The 21166-nt window shown below is 38.6% G+C and overlaps 1 protein-coding gene across 3 annotated transcripts in view; it reads right to left on the reverse strand.

Annotated features, from left to right (window-relative positions):
• The window catches only part of CDK6 (cyclin dependent kinase 6), a 127267-nt gene that overhangs the window by 56313 nt on the left and 49788 nt on the right, over window positions 1-21166 (reverse strand). For all 3 annotated transcript variants that reach the window (XM_058041756.1, XM_058041763.1, XM_058041771.1), the window contains exon 4: window positions 14004-14171. In XM_058041756.1, the coding sequence (XP_057897739.1) occupies window positions 14004-14171 (168 nt within the window). The remainder of the gene's footprint in view (window positions 1-14003; window positions 14172-21166) is intronic.

A 21166-nucleotide genomic window follows, 5' to 3' on the forward strand; every position in this document is an offset into this window, starting at 1 on the left:
AAATGCCACATTCCAAAACAGTGCCAGTAAGTCAATGAAGCATATTTTCCCACAAGAACTGATACCATGCACAGGCCTCTCCTTATTTAATTATTCTAGTGATTAAATTACATAAGGTGCACGATATCTTCACTGTCCCAAATAATTTAAATCTATCAATCTACAATGCCAGCTGTGCTTTTATTAACTTAAATAGTTTTACTCATTCCAAAGCAATACTGTCTGAGCACCATCAGACAGTAAAAGAAACTAAAAGAAATGTAAGTAAAAATTCTAAATATTAAAAAAATTAACCAAATGCAAAATTCACTGCCGATTTAAAGACAGGCCTTCTTATTTGCCTTATAAATTGGCTTAGCTCATTGAAGCCTTGTTGATTTACATGTGACCTACTGCAACAACCATAAGAAAATACAAACCAGTAAAGTATTTTTAACTTTTAAGCTATGTTTGCAAGCTAGTCTTCACTTAATGGAGCAAGAATATAAATATGTAAACAAAATTAAAGAAAACACCATTACATTAAGAAGATACATATCTACCTCTGATGCCTTCTGTTTAGACGCTACAGTGAGCAGAGATGTGTTTTTTCTTAATGTATCATGGCACCCAGATCAACCCAGCATACTAAACGTCACAGGAAGAATTTCAAATTTTTCAGTCATCTTCTTTTGCATTTTAAGAATTAACTGACTGTTTCTGACCTTACAAATACAGTATGAAGCAAGCTTTGAAGAATTGTGTGGAAAGATGCACATACAAATAAAACAGGGTTAAAAGGCATCAGCGACATCTTTTTTTCTGAGATGTACTGTGAATGGAATTACAGCACCAGTGGTGGAACACGTTCTTTGAAGTGATCAGTAGTACACTTGCAAGGTAGTCAAAACTCCTCTGCCTCAAATGGACATAAGAAGTAGATATTATGCTTATAGTATATTAGAAGAAATGAACTCAAATATTCACACTGAAGGTGTTAAAAACATAATACAGGAAAGTGTGCTCGATTATAATTTGATTCCAACAGAGCACCTTAAATATTCACATCCCTCTTCCCCGACTAATCAAAAAAATTTCAAAATCTTTCCTATGTGTCTTTTCACAATGCATACATATACAAAACTTCCCCCGTTTTTCAGACACAGCATCCTCAGGCTGTATTAATTTATAGTATCTTTTGCCTGAAAATTTAATCAAAATAGGGGACTTAGTTATTTTTACAGTATAGATGAGGAGGGACAAGAAGATGTAAAATGGTGATGGAAGTCATGCATGTTTTATTTAATAAAAAAGGTGTAGAAAGTCTTGTTTTCCTGAAAAAATCAAACAGGAGGATATAGTTTTCCTCCAGGACTTATTTCAAGTACTCCACCCAGAAGCTCTCAGCTTTCTCAGCATTTTGCTGTACATTTTTCCTGTTGATGTCTGTGACTTTAGTGTCTGCATTTGTGCACTGCTTCCATTGCTCCTTTCACCAATATTTCCACAGAAAGAGGAAAGCTCATCATCTGATTCCTGTAAGGCAAACTGTGGTCCATGCAGTGTAAATGACATAAATGTAAATTATTAGCTCATACCTATACAAAATGAATGCTGAGGCACACTATAGGTTCAATGACTTCTACATGCTATCAGAATGAGTATTAGATGATGATTCCAATCCCTTTTGTGCTGGTGTACAAAGGTACACAGCTAAACGTTTGTTTTGTATGAAAACCTTCAAAACTGCAGATTCTTGACATAAGTTTTCTCTTATGTTTGTGTGCAGCTTGCCTGGGATCCTGTAACTAGTGAAGAATGAACTCATTACAATGTCTGCTACTGACAGGCCTCTTGGTTCCTTGCTTTGTGTACCTTCAGCTGTCTCAAAAACTTGCCTGGCACTGCCATTGAGCATGATGCGTCTCCCCACTCTGAGCTCCAAACCCATCAGCCGCTGTGCGCTGCACTGTGGCTCTCAGAGATACAGCAGCAGGCTGGATCTGTCTTTTGGGAGGCTGCTTAGTGGCTGTACAACCACGGTGTACATATTCTGCACTTGTTTTCCATGTTCTCTGTTCCCTCCACTAAAGGAAACTCTTCCTCTAGGTCAAAAAGGGATTTCCCGGTCCAAAAATGTGGAACAGTTTAAGAAGCATAGCTGAATTTTTATTTCACTGCTACCTGTAGTTATCACCTGATGTTTCTCCACACTCCTTGTAGTCTGTATCTCATCTTTAACAGACTACTATCATCTGCTAACATCACCGGGCTATCCAAAGATGATTTTAAATTCCACATGCCAGAAAACTTTTCATCTCATGTATCATAATGCTCTTTTCTTCAGTGGAAACTCCTGCAGTCACAGATTGTGTGTGCAAAGTCAAAGATCTCTTTTGGAAGCATTTCATCGTCCACTAAGCATTCTTCCCTTTGTTCCACAGAACAGAACATATGCTTTTTCAGATCCTTTGTGCTAGGAATAATGCTGTTAAAAATGTTTCTTCCAAACCCAAGTCATTCACCCTAAGTATAGCAGAAGAATCTGTGCAGTACAGGAGAAAAAAATACTGTGGACTGTCTTTTCCACTACCTACTCAACTGTTCCTGTCCCAGCCAAAGAACTCCTGCTCTGAATTGCCTCCTAGGTTTTTTTGATAGTGTGCTTTTTTCCCCCATGCTTTGGACTTGCTTGACACTACATACTTAGAACAGTTAAGGTGAAAAGGAAGTAGTACAGCATTAAGGGTACTATTTACTCACTGCAATAAACAATTCTTACAAGATAAGGGGATTAATTTTGGATGATAATAGCCATAAAAAATATGGTGCAGTCATTTCTGAATCACAGCTAAGGGTAAAACCCAAGAACTAGCTGAAAGCACATCTCTTTCTCTACATATTTCTTCAAAACTTATTTCTTCTTTCCTGCCAGTGAACAATGAAATAGCTGTTGACATGGCAGGTTTCCATGGTTACAATCTTGCATTTAGGGCCCACATGGTACAACCTATATCACCGTTAAATCAAAAAATATCTCCTGCTTCCTAAGCACAAAGTCCCTACTCCCATTATTCCTCATTTAAATCCACAACATGACCTCAGAACTCAATCAGCATGAACTTGCAGGTTGTTTTCCCTCCTTTTTTTGCATCAGTTTTCTCCTGTTTCTGTGTTTAGTAGATTAATTGCTCATGTTTCTTAATGCTAGCTTGTTTTGGCTTTTTATCATCTGTTCTTTGTCACTCAGGCCCAGCAAATGATGAAAACTCTGAGCCTGCTTCAAATCACTCCCAACTTTAAAAGCAAAAATGTACTGAGTCTTCAAATAGTATGCAGTCATTCCATTTTTTAATTATTTTTTCTTCTTTACTGGAAAGCTACTACCAAGATGCCGATGTCATTACGATAGTTGCCCTGGAGAGCAGAACAGCTTGCTGACTGCAAACGAATTATCCACAGATCAGCTCTTCCATGCTGATCACAAGTTTAATGTGTATTTTCATAGACTGCATCTGTAGAACAAGTTTTCCTTGCATTTATTACAGAAAGAGCAAAATCCAATGCAATGGTTAATTTATCTGGTCCTTCAGCTGTTCTGATTCACACTTGAATTCTACAGACTTCTGCAGTAGACAACAACTTTGTGCATTTTAGAACCATTTTAAGTTTTATCTTCTAATCTCCTTGTTTATTCAAATCTCCTTTAACAAATCTCACAATTTTTAGCACATCTCATTCAGTAACTAACCTATGACAGTTTTGCATATTTCATAGAAGCAGTTATGCATTTTATTAGACCAGTTTCAACTACTACCACTCCTCTGACAGACCTAAACAAAAACTCAAACCCTTGCTTGTACCTCCAAGGTCTGGCTTCCAGTCAGGTGTAATTTACTGAACTATATTGGGAGTTTTCAATATACAGTAAGATGTCCTGGCTGGTTTTGTACTTTTGAAAAGCATTCTGCAGTCATCTTTCATGAGACTTCTATTTCACTGAATTATTTCTTATTCTTGGCACTTACATGACTTTTTCCTTTTTTATAAACACTAGTATTTTTACTACTTACAAGGAAATGTAGTTTATCTGATCAGAATCTCTTTTTCCATTGTCTTTTAAACATATAACTGTTCCGGAGTTTCAGAGAAGCAGATTCTAACTGTATCATCTTCTGATTCCTTTCAACAAGAAAACATTCCATCTCCACGGCAAATCTTAGAGATCCCCAGAGTCCTTTTGGCTTCTCTGCTTTACCTTGACTACAAACCCCCATCACTGTCAGCCTCTGTGGTATCTGTGTGTCATAAGAATCCAAGTGTCCTTGAGTGTCTCTCTCTTTCTCCTCTCTGAAGCTTTCAGTACCCAATCCTGCTTGAACTGATGGCTGTCCTTGACATTTTATATCATGGCCTTATAATGGACCTGAGCAGCTGAGGCCAAGTATAAATGGCCAAGTGCTGACAGAGCTGGGCTGCTTAGAAAAGTTACCAGAAGTCTCCTTTCTGTTCCTTTTCCTCACCATACATACAGTGTACAATGCTGAAATGAGCTTCCCTGGGATCTTCACTAGGCATTTATATTATTTGAACTGGGAAAATGTGAGTCTACAGGATGCACAAAAAGTAACAAAATTATAAAAAATCTTCTGATGGGTTCATTTTTAGGTGCAGGTGTTTACTTCCACAGTAGTCTATGCTCCTGCTTACTTGTGTGTGCTGATTTTTCTGCTCGAGTCCTTTCTGAAGGTTGTTTTTTTTAATGACTTCCAAGTTTATCCAGGCTTTTCTGGTATCCCTGGTTTCATGGAAGGTCTGGCCAGGTTGGTTGTCATTTATTGATGTGACTTGCCAGGATCATCCCATTTCCAGATGGGGAACATTGTAACCAGACTTCCCATTCCATCTGGAATTTTTTCAACTTGCTGTCCCAACAGGGATTCAATTCTTGCTTTCAGATCATCTTTCATCCCTACCTGTGAAACTTTCAGGTTGTATTTTTGCTTCTTTAGTGAAGGGTCTCTCTTTTACACCTCATTTTAAGTTTTTGTTCTTTCATAGCCCATAATTAAATTGTAAGCCTCCTCTGGTTTTGAAGACTATCTCCATTATTTGCTCTGTCTCATCTTAATAGAATTTCATGAGTTCTTTCTTTGGAAAATGAATTTGGCTCTGACATTTATGCCAATCCCTCTGGCCTGCTGACGGCTTTTTCCATGACGAGTGGAGCTCATGAGGTACATTTCTGAAAAAGCTGGCTATATAATGCACATCAAATCTTGAAGGGGCAAATACAGAGATTTGGAACTGGAACAGACTACCACAGTTATCAAAATTTGCCAACTTGCATCACAGAAATTTGCCATGCTCCTTCTCAAAGTTATTTATATTTCTTCCCTGCAGTGGCCCTGCTGTAGGATGTTTCAGAATCTCCCTATTTGATTTCTAACTTCCTGACAAAGGTTATTTATTTGAAGTTATATAAGTTACTTTAAACTAACTAGTTCTCATGCCATCACTGGTTTTTTTAACGTGCTTTCACTATCTGGGTCCTTGATGACATTTTTAGGCATCAATTGCATTTACTGTTATGATTCATTCTGTTAAAGTAATTCAGATTCTCCTTGTCTGACAGTGTCCCTTGATTGTTACACAGAAATCTGTCCTTCCCCATGACTAGTCCTGTCCAAAAACATCTCTCAGCCACAGAGAAACTGAGCAGCTTACAGTATTCTAGATGAGGTTTGATAAACTAATTTGCATTGTGGCATCAGTATTTTATTATTTCTTATAAATTATCCTACATGTAACAGTCTACATTTTCATATGCTCTTTTCCTGCATCTGAATGATAACTCATAGTCCATATATGACCTCTGCAGCTTGCTACCAAGCCATTTGTAAGGTCCCAAAGCTGAGGAATTAATCTTGTAGCTCAGTAAATCTTTTAGTCTATCTTTGTCTGGTTTTATCCACTGAAATGCTGAAAATGGGAAATCTAGAGAAATCTAGTTGAATTCTTTGGTGACCTGTAATTTACTGAAATCTGGAAAATCTAAGGCTAATATACTTCCACTATTTATCAAATTAGTTATCTCACCACATTTTTGCAAGGATGAATGTATTACAGCTATAGGTAACTGACCTCTTTAAGGCAAATACACGGCACTGGTCATCTGCTACCATTTAGCCTACAATAACAAGGAATATAATGGAGTTAAATTAAGAATGGGACATTGAAGGCTGCACATCAAGGAAAAAGTGATCTGAAAGTGATTATATAGAGGCTTTTGAACAGGCTCCCATGGGAAAGTGATGAAAACCCTGTTTCTGGGCACATTAAAGTTATGGGCAAAACATTACAAATGCAACAGAGAACAATCTTACATGTTTCACTGGACTAGATGATTTCTCAGCTCTTCTTCTGAGCTCAAGAATTCCACATCAGCAATGCTGAACAAGTACTAAATATTGTTAGGCTAAGAGGAATTTCCTGGGCTGTACCTGTACAAGGGAATTCTCAATTAGAAAAGCCTCCTACAGCAGGACTTTGGCCAGCCTGAAGAGAACATTTACAGTTACTTCCCTGCCACTGCAAAAAAGTGCCAACAACTCATTTTTATTACACATTAAGCCCTAAGAGCATTTCTGTCAGCACTGTACGGACACCTGCCTTCACTCTGGAGCAGCAGGAGCTCCAAGGACAGTTTGCTGCTTGGTCTGCTCCTCTTGCTTTGGATGTCTCACATTCAAGTACCAAACAGGCCCATGCCTGCTTATTCTGTGTGCTCTGATAAGAACATAACCTCAGGCTGTATTTTAGTGTTTCAGGATGGTTTGAAATTATGTGGGAACAGTTTTGTAAATACACAGGGAGAGACCTTGTCAAACAATCAAATTGTTTTTACAATCCAGCCCACTCAATTATCTCTGGGAGTAGATGTAAAAACAGAGCCACTTAAATCAACGGAAAAATAGTACAAAGAAGATGTAAATCACTGAGTGGGGGAAATGCACCACATATTTTTACATCTGAAAACAGGAGACAGAAGTATGGTCACACAAAAGCAGGATGCTCTTTTATAACATAGAGAAAATAGGCAGTAGTGATTTTCTCCCTTCCTTTCTCTCTTTTACAACCTCTGCCCTGATTTTTTTAGCAGACTGAGCATGGCCTGTTCCTTATAAAGTCAGTTCTACATCCTAAAGTCTGTTCACCAGGTATTTCTTTGAAATGTCTAATGCAGTACTGTACCATTACTAACATCTACTGTATCTTATTAAGTGAAAGAGAAGAGAAGAGAAGAGAAGAGAAGAGAAGAGAAGAGAAGAGAAGAGAAGAGAAGAGAAGAGAAGAGAAGAGAAGAGAAGAGAAGAGAAGAGAAGAGAAGAGAAGAGAAGAAAAGAATGCTATTTTATCTTAACATCAACATGTGAAGGCCTATTTCCACTGAGTACATATTTCTTGCACCAGTGGAACTGTGTTGTTGCAAAATGACACCAAATTTCACCCTGAGGTGAAAAGGCAATGCCTCAGAAAAGCAGAATTAAGAGGAACCTAAGTAATACCAGGTGTCAGATTTAAAACAAAACAAAAAGCTTTTCTCACAGTGCCGAAGTAAACAGCATCTCAAAGTAGAAATGGTTCAAAAAGTAAGCAGATTAGTTTATGAAAGATGGGTACTTCAGTAATTTTTTTAGACAATGATCTAGATACAAGCTGTAGAATTGGAAATTGCTACATTTCTGATTGTTGAGAGCTTTATCTTCTCTCCCTCCTGAGCACCCTCTCTTAAACATTACCCTTTGATAGAGCACATAGTCAACCTCTGGTCCAACCCAGCAGAAACCTCCTTTGTTCTGATATAAACTGTGCTCAAAATTGCCCTTATTTTCCTTTTTTTTTTTTTTTTTTTTTTTTTAACCAGGATGAGGTAAATTTATTCTGCAGGCTTGCACTGGTGCAGCTGCAGGGTTGCAAAACATGCAAAACTCAGCTCAGTGTGGACAACCTCTGTCCTCACATATCACATACTCTAATCTCTGCAGCTCTGGAAAGGGGTTTTCTGGAAAAGGGCACAGAAAATATTCTCATGTGAAGCCAATTTGCTTGTTTACTGTGAAATAATTTACTTTCTTTGAAAGATTAAAAGATAGGCTTTTTGTGGTTCATGATAAACCTGGGTCTGAATCAGAGCAGAGGGCTGCATTCCCTGCATTCCTGACAGGTCTCAGGGGTGAGTCCTGGCATCAGCTGCAGAGGAACAGCACAGGGCGCCCAATGCAGGTCTTGGCACCGTGGGGGTAAAAAACACTTCAAACACTGATACAGATGCCCTCAGAAGTTTTGTTACAGTCAGATACAATAATAGCCTTAAATGAACCAGCTGGCTGGTTCATCTAACACCTTCAGAACAAGGTAAATCAGCATGAACTGCGAGGTATTGAAAAACATTTCCACCTCTGAGTTACTTTAGTTATTCGAGGCCTCAGCTGAACACTTCAGATGTGGTTCCATAACTGACCCCACCAATCTCAGATGGTGGTGCCCAGGGAGTGGATGTCCCCGTCCTTCTGCTCCCCCTCCCTGTGTGTCAGTGCTTTCAGTCTTGTGCCCATGCAGTGATTTGCATCTACTAAGCCACCTGGAAATTAGTAACTACTTTATACAGGGTTCATTTTCAGTCAGACTGCAAGGGAGCAACCACTAATGCTGAAGAAAGGGAACTGGTGGAAGTGTGCAGTCAAAAGCAGGGCCACCCTTTCAGCAGCAGCAGAAATGTTACATCTACTTACACTGTGAAACAGCACCTGTAGATTATTTCTAGAACATGTCTCTAGAAGTTACCAACCTTGTTATAAACCCTCTGACTCTGTGAGAGCAGGTAGCACAACTCTTCCAGACAAGCCTTAAAAATTTAAAGGTTCTTTTGATGAGCAACAAAAATTAAGTTGGTTTTGAAAATTATCTTATATTATTATAATGTAGATAAGTAAGAAATTTCTACTTTCCTAACTTTGTTAATGTGTATTTCCATACTGCTGTTTGATTAATTTTGTGACACCGAATGATCTGTTTTGTCATCATTATTTTCATATAAATCTGGGGTTTTTTAGTGAAAATCTCATCTGAGTCAAGGCATCATAAATATATCTTAAAATGTTTTTGGTTATCTGCAGGCCTTATAGTCAACATGCTGATAATGATTTTTGTTCTTAAGATGACTCCAGAGATAAATGACTCATTTTATGTGATGGAAATAACCTTCCTAGAGGATGTTGGGAGGATGCAATAAAGATCCCACCAGATGTTAAAATATCTGAAAAATTCACAAATTTTTTCACAAAGCCAGACACATAGACTTTTCATGCAGAACTGTGTATTAGTAGGGAAGAGAGATTTTCCTTAAATAAGACAACAATTTTGATCTTACTGCACTTCTAAATAGCCACAAACTCCCAGCAGCAGCACTGAAAAGCCCAAACCCACTTATTTTGATCCACTGGATGCCTGTCTGTGTCTCATTTTCCTTTTCAGGGACTAGACAAATGCACCATAACGAAAGAACTGGGGATGAGGGCCCAGACCTCCGGTGACATGCTTCCCCACAACAGTGAAGGGAAGGGCACATCAAAACAGTGCAACTTCCACCAGTCAGAGGGGAAAGAGTTATGACCTTCTTAAACCGTGCATGAGATAAAATCAAGTCTCACTGTACTGATTTCATTAGGACACTCTTTACACTTAGTTTAACCAGTGGCAGGTGGTTGCTTAATTTCCATAGGTGTCCTCCGATGTCTGATGGTAACTGGGAGCTTTAAATAGATTGCTGAATCAGATCCATTTAGGGATCCTCAATGGATCTCAGGTTAAAGCTGTACTGCAAAAGACTTGGAAGAGGTGGCCATTAAAAAGAGGAAAAAGATGACAAAAAATGAGGCAAAGAAAAAAAAAATTTTGTCTGTGCTCTCATCAATCATATTGCCTCAGACAACCATTTACATTTACATTATTTACTAATGGAGAGCATTTACTGGAAAACTACGATGCAACAGTGGGAAGGAAACAGAGAAGTACTCATTTCTTTTTGGAAGAGAGTTCTTCTGTCATTTTTTGGGTTTGTTGCTGTAACTAACTTACATATTTGTTTTTAGAGAGTAAGCCCCATTAGTGAAAACTATTTTATGCTCCCTTGCTACTATACCAACAAAATGAAATCCAAGTTCTTGCATGATGTGACATGTAAACCATTTGCGCTGAAGTGACTGCCAGAAATGGATGGAAAGTTTTTATCCTGAAGAAATACTCAAATAAAATACTAGCATAATCTAAAATTATGTACTGAAAGTAACTGCAGAATATTTTGTGTCCTCTCTTTTCAGAAAATGTATTTAGTTGGGTCTAGTACTCAACAACTTACAGCATCAGTAGAAAAAGTGATCTACTCTCCCTTCTCTGTTGGGTAAATCTGAAAAAAAGTGCTTTTTTTTTAAAAAAAGGAAGACATAAACCAATTTTGTTGGCATATCACAGGAAAAAAAACCCTTCAGTGTGCTGACATCTAAGGTAAAGTATGCATGTTTTCAAAGAAAGTATTATAAGTGTGTTACAAACACTAACATTTTTCAGTTTCACTCAAGATCCTGATACAGGCCAGGTTTTAAGAGCTGGATAGCCCCAGCTCCACCTAGATGCTCTGATCACAACTGCATGCACTTATCTCACTTAACATTCCTATATGCCATGATTCAGCTTCATTTCCTTTCTTCAATGCGGTCAAAAGTCATCAGAAATAGATAAATGGATTATTCCTTTTTGATAACACAACTTCAGATTTTCCAGACACCCAATTGCTCCTTTGCTCAGAGGAAGTTAGCACTGAGCACCCATTTTTCTGCACCAGGAAAAATGTGACAGTTCATTAGCTTTTGCTATCCAACTCTAAAATTACAGTCACATCAATCTACCTCCTTTGTCCTATGGAGCTTCTCTGTTATCACAAGGCTATTCAAAATTTCCCCAAGGGCCAAGACTAACACTTGGAAAAGAGTCTAACTTTGCACGAAACCAAAAGCATGCCCTGCCCTCCTCCAGCTCAGACACCCCTGCCCAGCCTCATTCTTCCTAGCACTGTTATTCCAGCCTCATATCAGCTCTCAGGCTGAACACAGCTGGGAGCAGTGATCTCCACCCTGCCCCCCCAGCCCGGGTAACCTTAGTTTCAATCTTTTATCCATTCATTCATTCATTCACTGACAGAAATATCAAGAGGTTTCTTTAAATGACAGCAATATGCCTGCACTACCGGTCTGCCAGAAGGATTCTTCAGCATTGTGTAAATAACCAGCTGTTAGAGAGAGACTGCTTTGAAGTTACCACTTGCTGCACCCACAGCACTTGGGCTGGATCAGTTTTTACTGGGTTACTTTCATGGCAAGCTCTTTTTGTCCCATCTGAAGAGGTTCTTTGTGAGCAATGAATGAGGATGCATTTGGGAATGGTCTGATACTTCAAAAGATGATTCTTGAAGTTTATCTTGCAGCAAGCTTCTCCTCTGAAGGAAACGCTGCAGAGCCCTTGTATTGATCACAGTGATAGTCTTTTATCACTGGGCTGTCTGCACTATCACTACCCAAAGCAAATCTTTGCAAGCTCTGACTTTTATACATATATCAATATATATGTATATTCTGTCTTTTATAATGCAATACATTTTTTCTGCAAATGCTTCAAAACAAGTTGGTCTTGCTGAAGCCCATGAAAGTTTACTCCCTGTCTGATGACTATCTGCAATTTAGACTGTTTTTGTGATAGTAAAGTCAAGAATGTCTTTAAGTTTAAAAACCAGAAGTTTAGGGGGTTGGAGCTGCTTTGTTTAGCTGTGTTTCCTCTACTAGGTTTCAATGGTAAAAACAGGTAAAAACAAAGCAGCATTTGCACACCTAAGCAGCTAGGCAAAGGTGGAAGTTAAAATCAGAAAAGGAAAATTGACAGCGAAAACACATTTAATACAAGTTTCTAACCTGCAATCACTTTGTAGGAGCAGTGAAGACTGACATTTAAAACCATACCACATTTATGACATCTAAGCAACACACCCCTATAGTTTGCTATGTACTCAGACACAAGTTTATTTCGAAGATGTTGAAAACTGTTTTAAAATACTTATTAACTTTTAACTAACTTTGAAACTATTAATTTTTTAACTTAAGAATACCAATGTCATAGCTGGTTTTGCCTTTTTTTACTTACATCTATGCACATATACTTGATTTATCCCTGATCACAGAATAATTCAACTATTTTAATATTCTTTAGCTTAGCTGCAGTGACACTTGGATGCTTATCTGAACATAGTATAAACTTGAATGTGGATAATCCCTTAGGCCAAACATCTCTTGTTCACAGCAGCACCAAGAGTACCAGCTCATGGGTTTTAACACATGATTTCTAGCAGGCAAGTATTAGATATTTGAGCAAATGCACATACTTTACAAAGCAATCCTGGCAGCGTTCTCTTTTGCTGTGGTGGATTTCTGGGTGTTTTAAACTTCCTTCCTAAGAAGGTTACATGGTCATGGAAAAACTCCTGCTCAGTTCTGTAGGTATTTTTTCCTCATTTCATGCAGAACTTTTCAAAAATGTCCTTCTGCAAACCTTGTGGCATTCTGCAATTTTAGCTTAAATGATTTTATGCATCAACAGAAACACTCATTGAAACTGCTAGTGACTGGTAGCTGGGAAACAAAATATGAGCAATTCAGGAAGAACCTTTCTGTTCTTTTCTTCTGCTTTGAGTTACACTACCAATCTTCCCAGCCAGATTCTTTCACCTTTGGACTAGACTACATCCTACAGGCAATGGAAAAAACTAGCTCTAAAACACAGGTTTACATCTGTTTTATGTGACAAGGATTTTTCCCTATGTTCAGCAAGATGATGTAATTTTCTGCTGCTTCCTGTCTTCGTTCACTCTGAAGCCAGATGGCCATAGTTACATCACAGACAATGGGAAGACCCTTGCACAAACTAACAATGAGAACGAATTCTTATCAACATGAGCCAGGTAATTTTTACAGTATGGTGTAAAATGCAAAGTGGATCCTTTCAGTTTCTCTTTTCAGCAGTTCTGCCTTTTCTGTCTTTATTATGAGAGAGCTACTGTCACGGCAGTTGGGATACTCAGAATAGAAAAAGAAAACAAAAAAATCATGAGCAGGCAACAAACCCTAGAGATACCAAACATGCACACAGCATGGCAGCTCCTCAATATGCTCCAGAGATGCTGAGCCAAGCTACAGCAGCTGATTCTGGGGGCAGGGCCAGCAAGCGTGGAAATGGGGTCAAAAAGCAAGGAGCTGGCAGGGTTTTCCAGCATTAATGGAGGAGAGAGCTAAATCTAAAAGTGAGCTCATGTCTGAGCCAAGGACAACCAAGAGAGTTGGTGGGAGAGGGGCAACAGTGGCAGGAGACCTGGTGATACTTGGGGTCCTCTTTAACATTTGGCTTGGGAAACAGTTGTGATTTTGGCTCTCAGGTCCAGCTGAGCTTCCTCCAGCGCAACCCTATTCGGAATAATTCAGTAACATATGGAAGGAAGCACTGAATGCATATTCACAGAGGTGGAAAATCAGAGCACGATGGCGTGGCATTTTCACAAGTATCTGTGGGGTTTTTTCAGGCAAAATACCTGGGATTCAGCAAGAGCTTTATCTCAAAATGGATACTTCAGAAACATTAACCATACCTGTCTGACTTAATTTACACAGGAAGACAGTATCATACAGAAGCTTAACAGATGGGAGTTTCAGAAAACTAACACATACTTATCCTTCTGTAATCAGTCACGATGGAATTAGAGCCAGTAGTCAGTAACTGATTACCTGATTACAAGGTAATCACCACAAATTCAATCCTGGAAAAGCTGGAAAGCAATTGTTTTCAGAGACACAAGTAACTTCAGTTGCAGACATGGTTCACATGTTGCTATGCTAACAGAAAAACAAAAGCCTTCAGAAACTCACCACTGAGGTAAGAGCCATCTGAAAACTGTAGATTCGTGCGAGGCCAAAGTCAGCTAGCTTTATCTGCCCGTTGCTGGTTACAAGGATATTCTGGGGTTTCAGATCCCGATGCACCACACGATGAGAATGCAGAAAATCCAGTCCCCGAAACAGCTGAAGCATCATATCCTATATATAAAGAAGAAATCAATATGCAGTTATCAAGACAAGGTGGCAGGCAAACAAGTAAATCCCCTGTCATAATCTGAAAAATAATTTAATAAACATTGACTTAAATACGTGCACAGGACATAAAACCAACTATTAATATAAAATGGACAGGATGTTGCTAGAATGAATGGAAATGAACCAATGTCCTTATCAAGTTAATGTATGGTTTCTAGTTGAATTATCTGAGGTTGATTAACAGTAGTATAAAGATTAATCAATGTACTTTAAAAAAATAGCAAAAGTATATTTCTAAATCCCTGGACAACTTCAAAAGAATGCTGTCCAACTAAGAAAAATACATAGCAGTTTTTGCTCTTAACTTTAAACCACATGTCACTTTGTATTCTCACCGGCTATTGTTCTGCCCTTCCATGGTGAAGTGCATTTTTATCATTCATTTTAACAGGCACAATGACCTGTTTCAAACAGAAAAACTGCTTAAATGGCAAATTTAATTTTATTTATTGTTATAGAGGGAAAAAGTTCACTTGGCAAAACTTGTTGTATAGTATTTACTGAATAGGACAGAAATTACCTTTAGATGAAAGTTTAGCACTAAAACAGTGTAATAATCATAATTCTGATTCTTATTTCTGTTTTGTTATAGTTCAAATACAATCTTCCACGACATTTCCACAGCTGAAGAAACTATTATATCTTACTCATGTTTTGACAATCTTAGTAATGTGAAAAGAATGAACCAGCAGACTCAAAACCAAATACTAGAAATCCCCTGCATTCCAAATTAGAAGGATACTGTCAACTTGAAAATTATATTTGCGGAACAGGCAGTTACAAGAAGATGCTGCAATAAGAAAGAAAACAAATGGAGAAAGAAGTTTATTTTCTGCATGCAATTGGCTTTAGCTCATGAAACTGCAGTTCTGTGTATGCTGGTGACATCGGCCTTTTCCATAAACCATGTAGCAGGGTGTCCTCCAATCCTGTTGTTAGCAACCAAAATCATCTTGGAGAAGGGCATGGCATGAAAAAGAAAAGGGAGGAAGGATAACTTGAGGTTGGTTGCTTTTGTTCATCTCTGTGGACTTGGGGATGTTGCAAGTAAACAGTCAAAGCACACTACTGAAAGGAATTATATCTGAACATGGGTATAAAAATAGCTCTAAACATTCGGCTTGATAATATTGGCTAAGTTGGATGCATTTTTAAGGTAGGCTTAAGAGATATTGCTAAGTAATTTAATACAAAATGATTCCTTTCTTGTAATGTTTCCTGATTATTTATATAGAAAGTATTACATAATACACAGGTATTAAGTTTGGAAGCTCTCACTTGACCTCTGATAAAACAAGGCAATTTCTGTATACAGCCAGCTCATAAAGCAATCAGCTTTTATTTAAAGACCCCAATTACAGAGATTTTACCAAGAAATTATGGATGCTGCAACAGTATTAAATTATTATCACCTCTGAAGGAAGGAGGTGAACTCCATTTCCTGCTAGCTGATGCCTTTTATTTCCTTTGCTTCCCCAGAAAAATATTGGGAACTGATCATTTTGGCAACTGGTATGATACAGTTTAGACTTTAAAAGAAATACACAAACTATACTGAAACCTCCTGTATTTATACAGTTTTTTTTGCAGTTCAGAAATTTGTAAGAACTTGGGCTACAGCTCTGCAGGTTTCAGTCATCAGCAGAATTAATGTATGCAATATCTGGTCACTCTGTGCCATTTTCTTACCAAATCCCAAAAGTCTCTGGATCAGTCTTGCAGACACGAAGAACACGCCAACAACATTTAGGCATATGGTTATTTTAAATATAAACTTGGTCGTTTCACTGAATTTAGGCCAATTTTTTCTTTTTTATTCCATATTGACATAGTATCAAATAAGAAAATTATTTAAAGAACTGAAGTATTAGTCAGTAGACCCTGGCAAGTCCCTTTCTGGTGACATTTATGTATCCCATTCATTTGTAAACTCATTTAGGCAGTTACCAAACATATCAAGAATATTTTTTCCAACAACTGATGCTGGTTTTGTTTCAACTCTCTTCCTCAAGCTCAGCATAACAAAATTCTGCTCTGCTCATTTCAAGATTCAAGCAATGTCTTCAGGTTCTAAATTCAGAGTTTTCTACCACCCACAGGTAAAAAAAAGAAAGTATTTGAAAATGGGGACTGGTATATCTTTCTCTCTACCCAGAGGACTCAAAAAATGAATATCATTTACAGAAGTCCTCTTCACACACAAAAAATAAAACATGCTGCAGAAAAGTGAACTGGGAAAGTGTAAAATTAAAAGGTGTTAGAAAGAAGAAGAGCAATTGGAGGGAAAAAAAGTGCCATATCTCCTCTTCCAGGAAATTCAGGGCTAGTCCATATAAACTGTTTTCCAGTATTCAGGTTGGACTGTTGATTGCACTCATTAATTTCTATGATCAGCATTAACAGATTTCAGTTCAAAATTATCTGGAAGAACAACCCAAAGTTTTGTGTGTGCAAAAAAGGGCACTTGGATGTAGAAAGACTGTTTGCTATTTGTGATTCCCTGTTTTTAAATGCTCAGCAAGTTAGAGCAGAATCCAAAATCACAACGTAGGCTTATTATTATGAACTTTAAATAAAGAATATCAAATGCAGCAGCTTAAAATTTTGTGATGCACGCAAACCCAGTCAAAAACCATCAGGCCTTGCTTTTGGAAAATGATTTCATTCACTTGGTCAGCCACTTGCAAGAAACATAAGGCAGGGTCTGGGATCTGCTTTCTTTGACACTGTAACTAATATCAGAAGATACTAACCTTTCCTAGCAAATTGGATAAAGGCTGTAAACATGCACAAGCCAGATCACTACCTAATTAAATCAGGATAATTTCACTCATCTAACGGAAATGCATCCATTTTTATTAGTGACGAATACCCAGTATTATCTCAATTACCCAGTTCCAGAAATAACTGCAGGAGAGTCTTCATGTGCCTCAAGGATTAGTTTTTTCCATGTCTGTTTTTCCCTGAGAAATTTTCTGTGGTAGAAAGGCATACCACACTTTGGAATTACTGGTACAATCATATTTCAAAAGCTAATTGAAAAATGATCAATTCTATGCAACAAACAAAAACCTTTGTGTCTTAAGAGATTGAAGGAACAAGCTCTAATGAGTCATGATCAAACCTCTATTGATGTTTATCAGTGCTCTTTGGATGTTGCATGTTTGCAAACAAAGGTGCAGAATGTGCCTGTTGTTTCAGATTAGAGATTTCTGCCATCACAAAACCTATGATAGTTAGCTGTTGCTCAGGTTGAAGATACATGCACATATTATCCCACTGCAATTACTTTCAGATAATCACAGGTTTACTTTTCTTTTTCTTTTTCAGGTTACATTTTCAATGCCATCTATGTGCAAATTTAAAATATTCACCTGTAACTCAACTGAAAACTGAAAATTGCAAACTATTTGGGGATGCAATGAACAAGTACAACTTCTTTAGAGGAAAAGATGTAGTTTTAAATTTTTTAAAGTCTCATAATGAAAACAGGAGTCAAATTTGTTATGAAAATGCTGCACCTCTGCTTGTTCCACCATATAAGGTATTGATGATGATTGCTTAGTCTGACATTTACTGAATTTATCAGCTCCGAATGTCAGGACCAAATTCTGATGAACTTTTCAAGCTACACCGTATTATGACATGAATCTCAATAATACTCAGAAAAATATCCTGCATACTCTTCCTGTGTCATCAGTGATGATGGGGCTGGGCTTGGGCTAGGCTGAGCAGCTGCTTCTGCTGCCTCTGCCAAAGGCAGTACTCATGGCTCACGTTTCCTGACTCAGGCAGCAGGAACAGAAAGCCCTGATTTCCTCTACAGTTTTGTCTCCACCTTGTCCTAGGCCCCCCTCTTGACTCTATGCTTCACTGCCCCCTCTTAAACCTCTTCAGCATCTGATCCACAAATCCCTTCCAAGCTGTCGGCTTTCAAATACCACTCTGATCCTTTAAGAGTCACCCACCATCTTGACTCCCAGGAAAAATACCTGTCCATTACCCGCAGCAACTTTCCGCTTGTTTAAGACCTGTCAAGACTCTCTGGAGGACTCTGCCTGGCTAACTCAAAAGAGGATGGCATGGCTGTCAACCAAAACATTCAAGTATCTACTCAAAGACAAAAGAAACCATGGAGCTGGTCTCAGTGTCAGTGCCTAGGACCAGCAGCCAGGACTGCAGGGGCTCAGCCAGGGGACACCAGGGGCTGTGCCCTGCCACACACACTCAGCTCCAGCCGGCTCCGATGGACCCAGCCAGGACCGTGGTGCCTCCAAGAAGAAAGGTTCAAGGGCAGAAAAGGCTGCAGGGCAAGAGGAGAAGAGAACAAAGGGAGTGAGAAACTGCACAGGAAACACCAAGGTGAGAGAGGAGGAAGAGAAGTGAAAGGAGAAAGAGAAAGCAGCCCAGGGTGGAGCAGTTATCCACATGGCAGACACTCCTGAGGGAACTGCAGCCTGTGGAGATGACCTAGGGCACAGCAGGCACAAAGCGTGAGGAGGAAGGAGCAGGACACAGGAGCTGCTGCTGTGCTGCTTGGGCTGGGAAGATTCAGAAGTGACGTACAGCCTGGAAAAAGGCATGAGGAGGTATTCCTTGAATACCTGTTCTTTTTTGGCCCACCGCTTGAACTAGCAAGTATCTATCTTGACTGGCATTAGACTAAGTTGATTTTCCCCAGGATAAATCTATTTTACCCATGATGGTACTTGGTAAGCAATCCTTCTCTCTTATCCCAGCCCATGAGTTTTCGTGCTCCTTGTTCCTCTCTACTTTCTATAGCTGAGATGGAAGAAGTCAGTGAGTGCCTGGATGGGAGTCTGACTGCTGGAGTAGGCTAACCCCCCCACCATGGTGAAGAATGGATGCTAGGTTTTGTCTTGGTAAAGGGGAACAAAAGTGAGATGCAACCTGAAGGAAAACACCAAGAGTAATATATCTTCAGAGAATACATGCACCCTGAGGTAACATACACTTATGACTGTGTGCTTGCTCTGTGAAGCTCATGCTTTTCCTCTACTGGCGACAATGTGAAGAAAGAAAAACCTTTAAGAAGGTTGCCCGTCATTAGAGTGACAGGAGTTCCTAATACCAAAGACAGCAATTCAGTGGAAGCCACAAATATACTCAGTTGTGTCATCAAATAAAAAAAACAGAGTGCAGGGCCTTGCAAACTACAATAGACCCTAAATTTGTACTAACACACAGGTTTTATACATTTTTTGGGTTTTTTTTTAACTTGCCTATTTTCCTCTTTCTACTCTATTTCTATGCTAATATTTTGTAAAGCACAACAATCCTCTGGCACCTCCTAACACTTCTCCTACTCTTCTGTGGAGTATCTCATGCACCTTCACAAGCTGCATCCTTCACCCAAAGTTTCTGTCTATCTGCAACTCGTTTTTCTTTTTGCTGAGCAGAATGGAATGTCCCTATTTTACATGGCAGGTGTTGGAATACTCATCCTGAACATTTCCTGTAGGAGTGTTTGCGCAAAAGACAACCACAAGTGTAAACAAAGGGGATGAGTTTTAGACAGCAATGTGTGATGAATCAGTCAAGGTAGTTTCATTAAAAGGCTCACTGCCTCTCACTAGAATAGGACCTTCTCAGAGCAGAAGGGGAGAAGACGAGGCTTCTCTCATATCCTGCTCAGTTATACAGAATCACCAATCACTGAATTGCTTCCAATTTAAAGGGAGATTTTACACATGCTGGAATGAAATTAAAAGAGCTGTCCCATTCTCTGAAGCCTATTTCTGAAGCAGAATAATTACAGCCCTTCTATGGTGATACTTTGTAACAAACAGTCAACATTAATTAATGCCAAAAAAACAATGGCATTCCTGAGGAATTACACAGTACAGATACATGAATAGCAAAGGACATGATTAATGTTGTTACACTGAATCCCAAAGGCATTAGCAATAATGCAGTGATTCCCTGTTAAATGCAGTGACTCTCTTTTTTAATTTTTGTCCTCACACTGGGCTGGGAACCCATCACATCAACCTATCTAGAATGCCATGACTGTGATGGTGGGGGCAGATGCAATTTGCCACTGTCTGTGGAGCTGCAGGAGACTCTTCTACATGCAGCTGGCTCAATGCAGTGGCTGGGGCTCAGTAAGAGGCAGACAGATCCCTGCCCTCATGCCCCGCTCCTTTTCTCAGAAGAAAGCTATTCTGATCAGTTCCCTGCAGGGCATTCAGAAAGGGGATGAGGAGGCTGTCTTTTCCTTCTCCTAGCCACATCAGAGCTTCTCAGGACTCAGCCATGAGCCAACCAAATATATATGGGATACAGAGCTCTTCATCTTCCTTACACTGGGTAACTACTTATCTCAGAGTAATCCTATTGCTTCCATAAAACTATTCACAGGGTAAGGGTCATTCCTCAGAAGAGAAGACTGCTGTGATACTCCTGTCAATTAACTAGGAAGTACCAAGAGAATGTGAACTTCACAGCATGTTCAATTTAAATGTGTTTACTGTTTTGATAAGAGAACAATAAATCCAAATTATCTATTCACTTAGCCCTATTAATCAACCTTACTATACAAGATAACATATTCATTTTCTGTTCATAGAGTAAAATACTGTGCAGAGAAAGATACTCTCAGTTTATTTAGTGTATTATTAATGTCTGATAAGCACATGCAAGGAATTGGTCTAAAAACTGGTTGTGTTTTCTATGCTGATACTCTAAAGGTAAATAATTTGTTGAAAAATAATTAAGTTACATATATATTTAGAATACTTGTGTAATTATCTTTGAATTGTAAAACTATTTAAATCATATAAAAGGTACTTTAATCCACTTGAGAGTAGATTAAAAGATATGTTAAAATATATTCCGATTATCAGCCCCTAATCTATTTTAAACTGCTTTTGTAAGAAAGCAAGCACAGCTTATAAAGGGATTTTGGATTATCCAGT

The sequence above is a fragment of the Melospiza georgiana genome, chromosome 1 (genome assembly GCF_028018845.1).
Source record: "Melospiza georgiana isolate bMelGeo1 chromosome 1, bMelGeo1.pri, whole genome shotgun sequence".
Classification (NCBI taxonomy): Eukaryota; Metazoa; Chordata; class Aves; order Passeriformes; family Passerellidae; genus Melospiza; species Melospiza georgiana.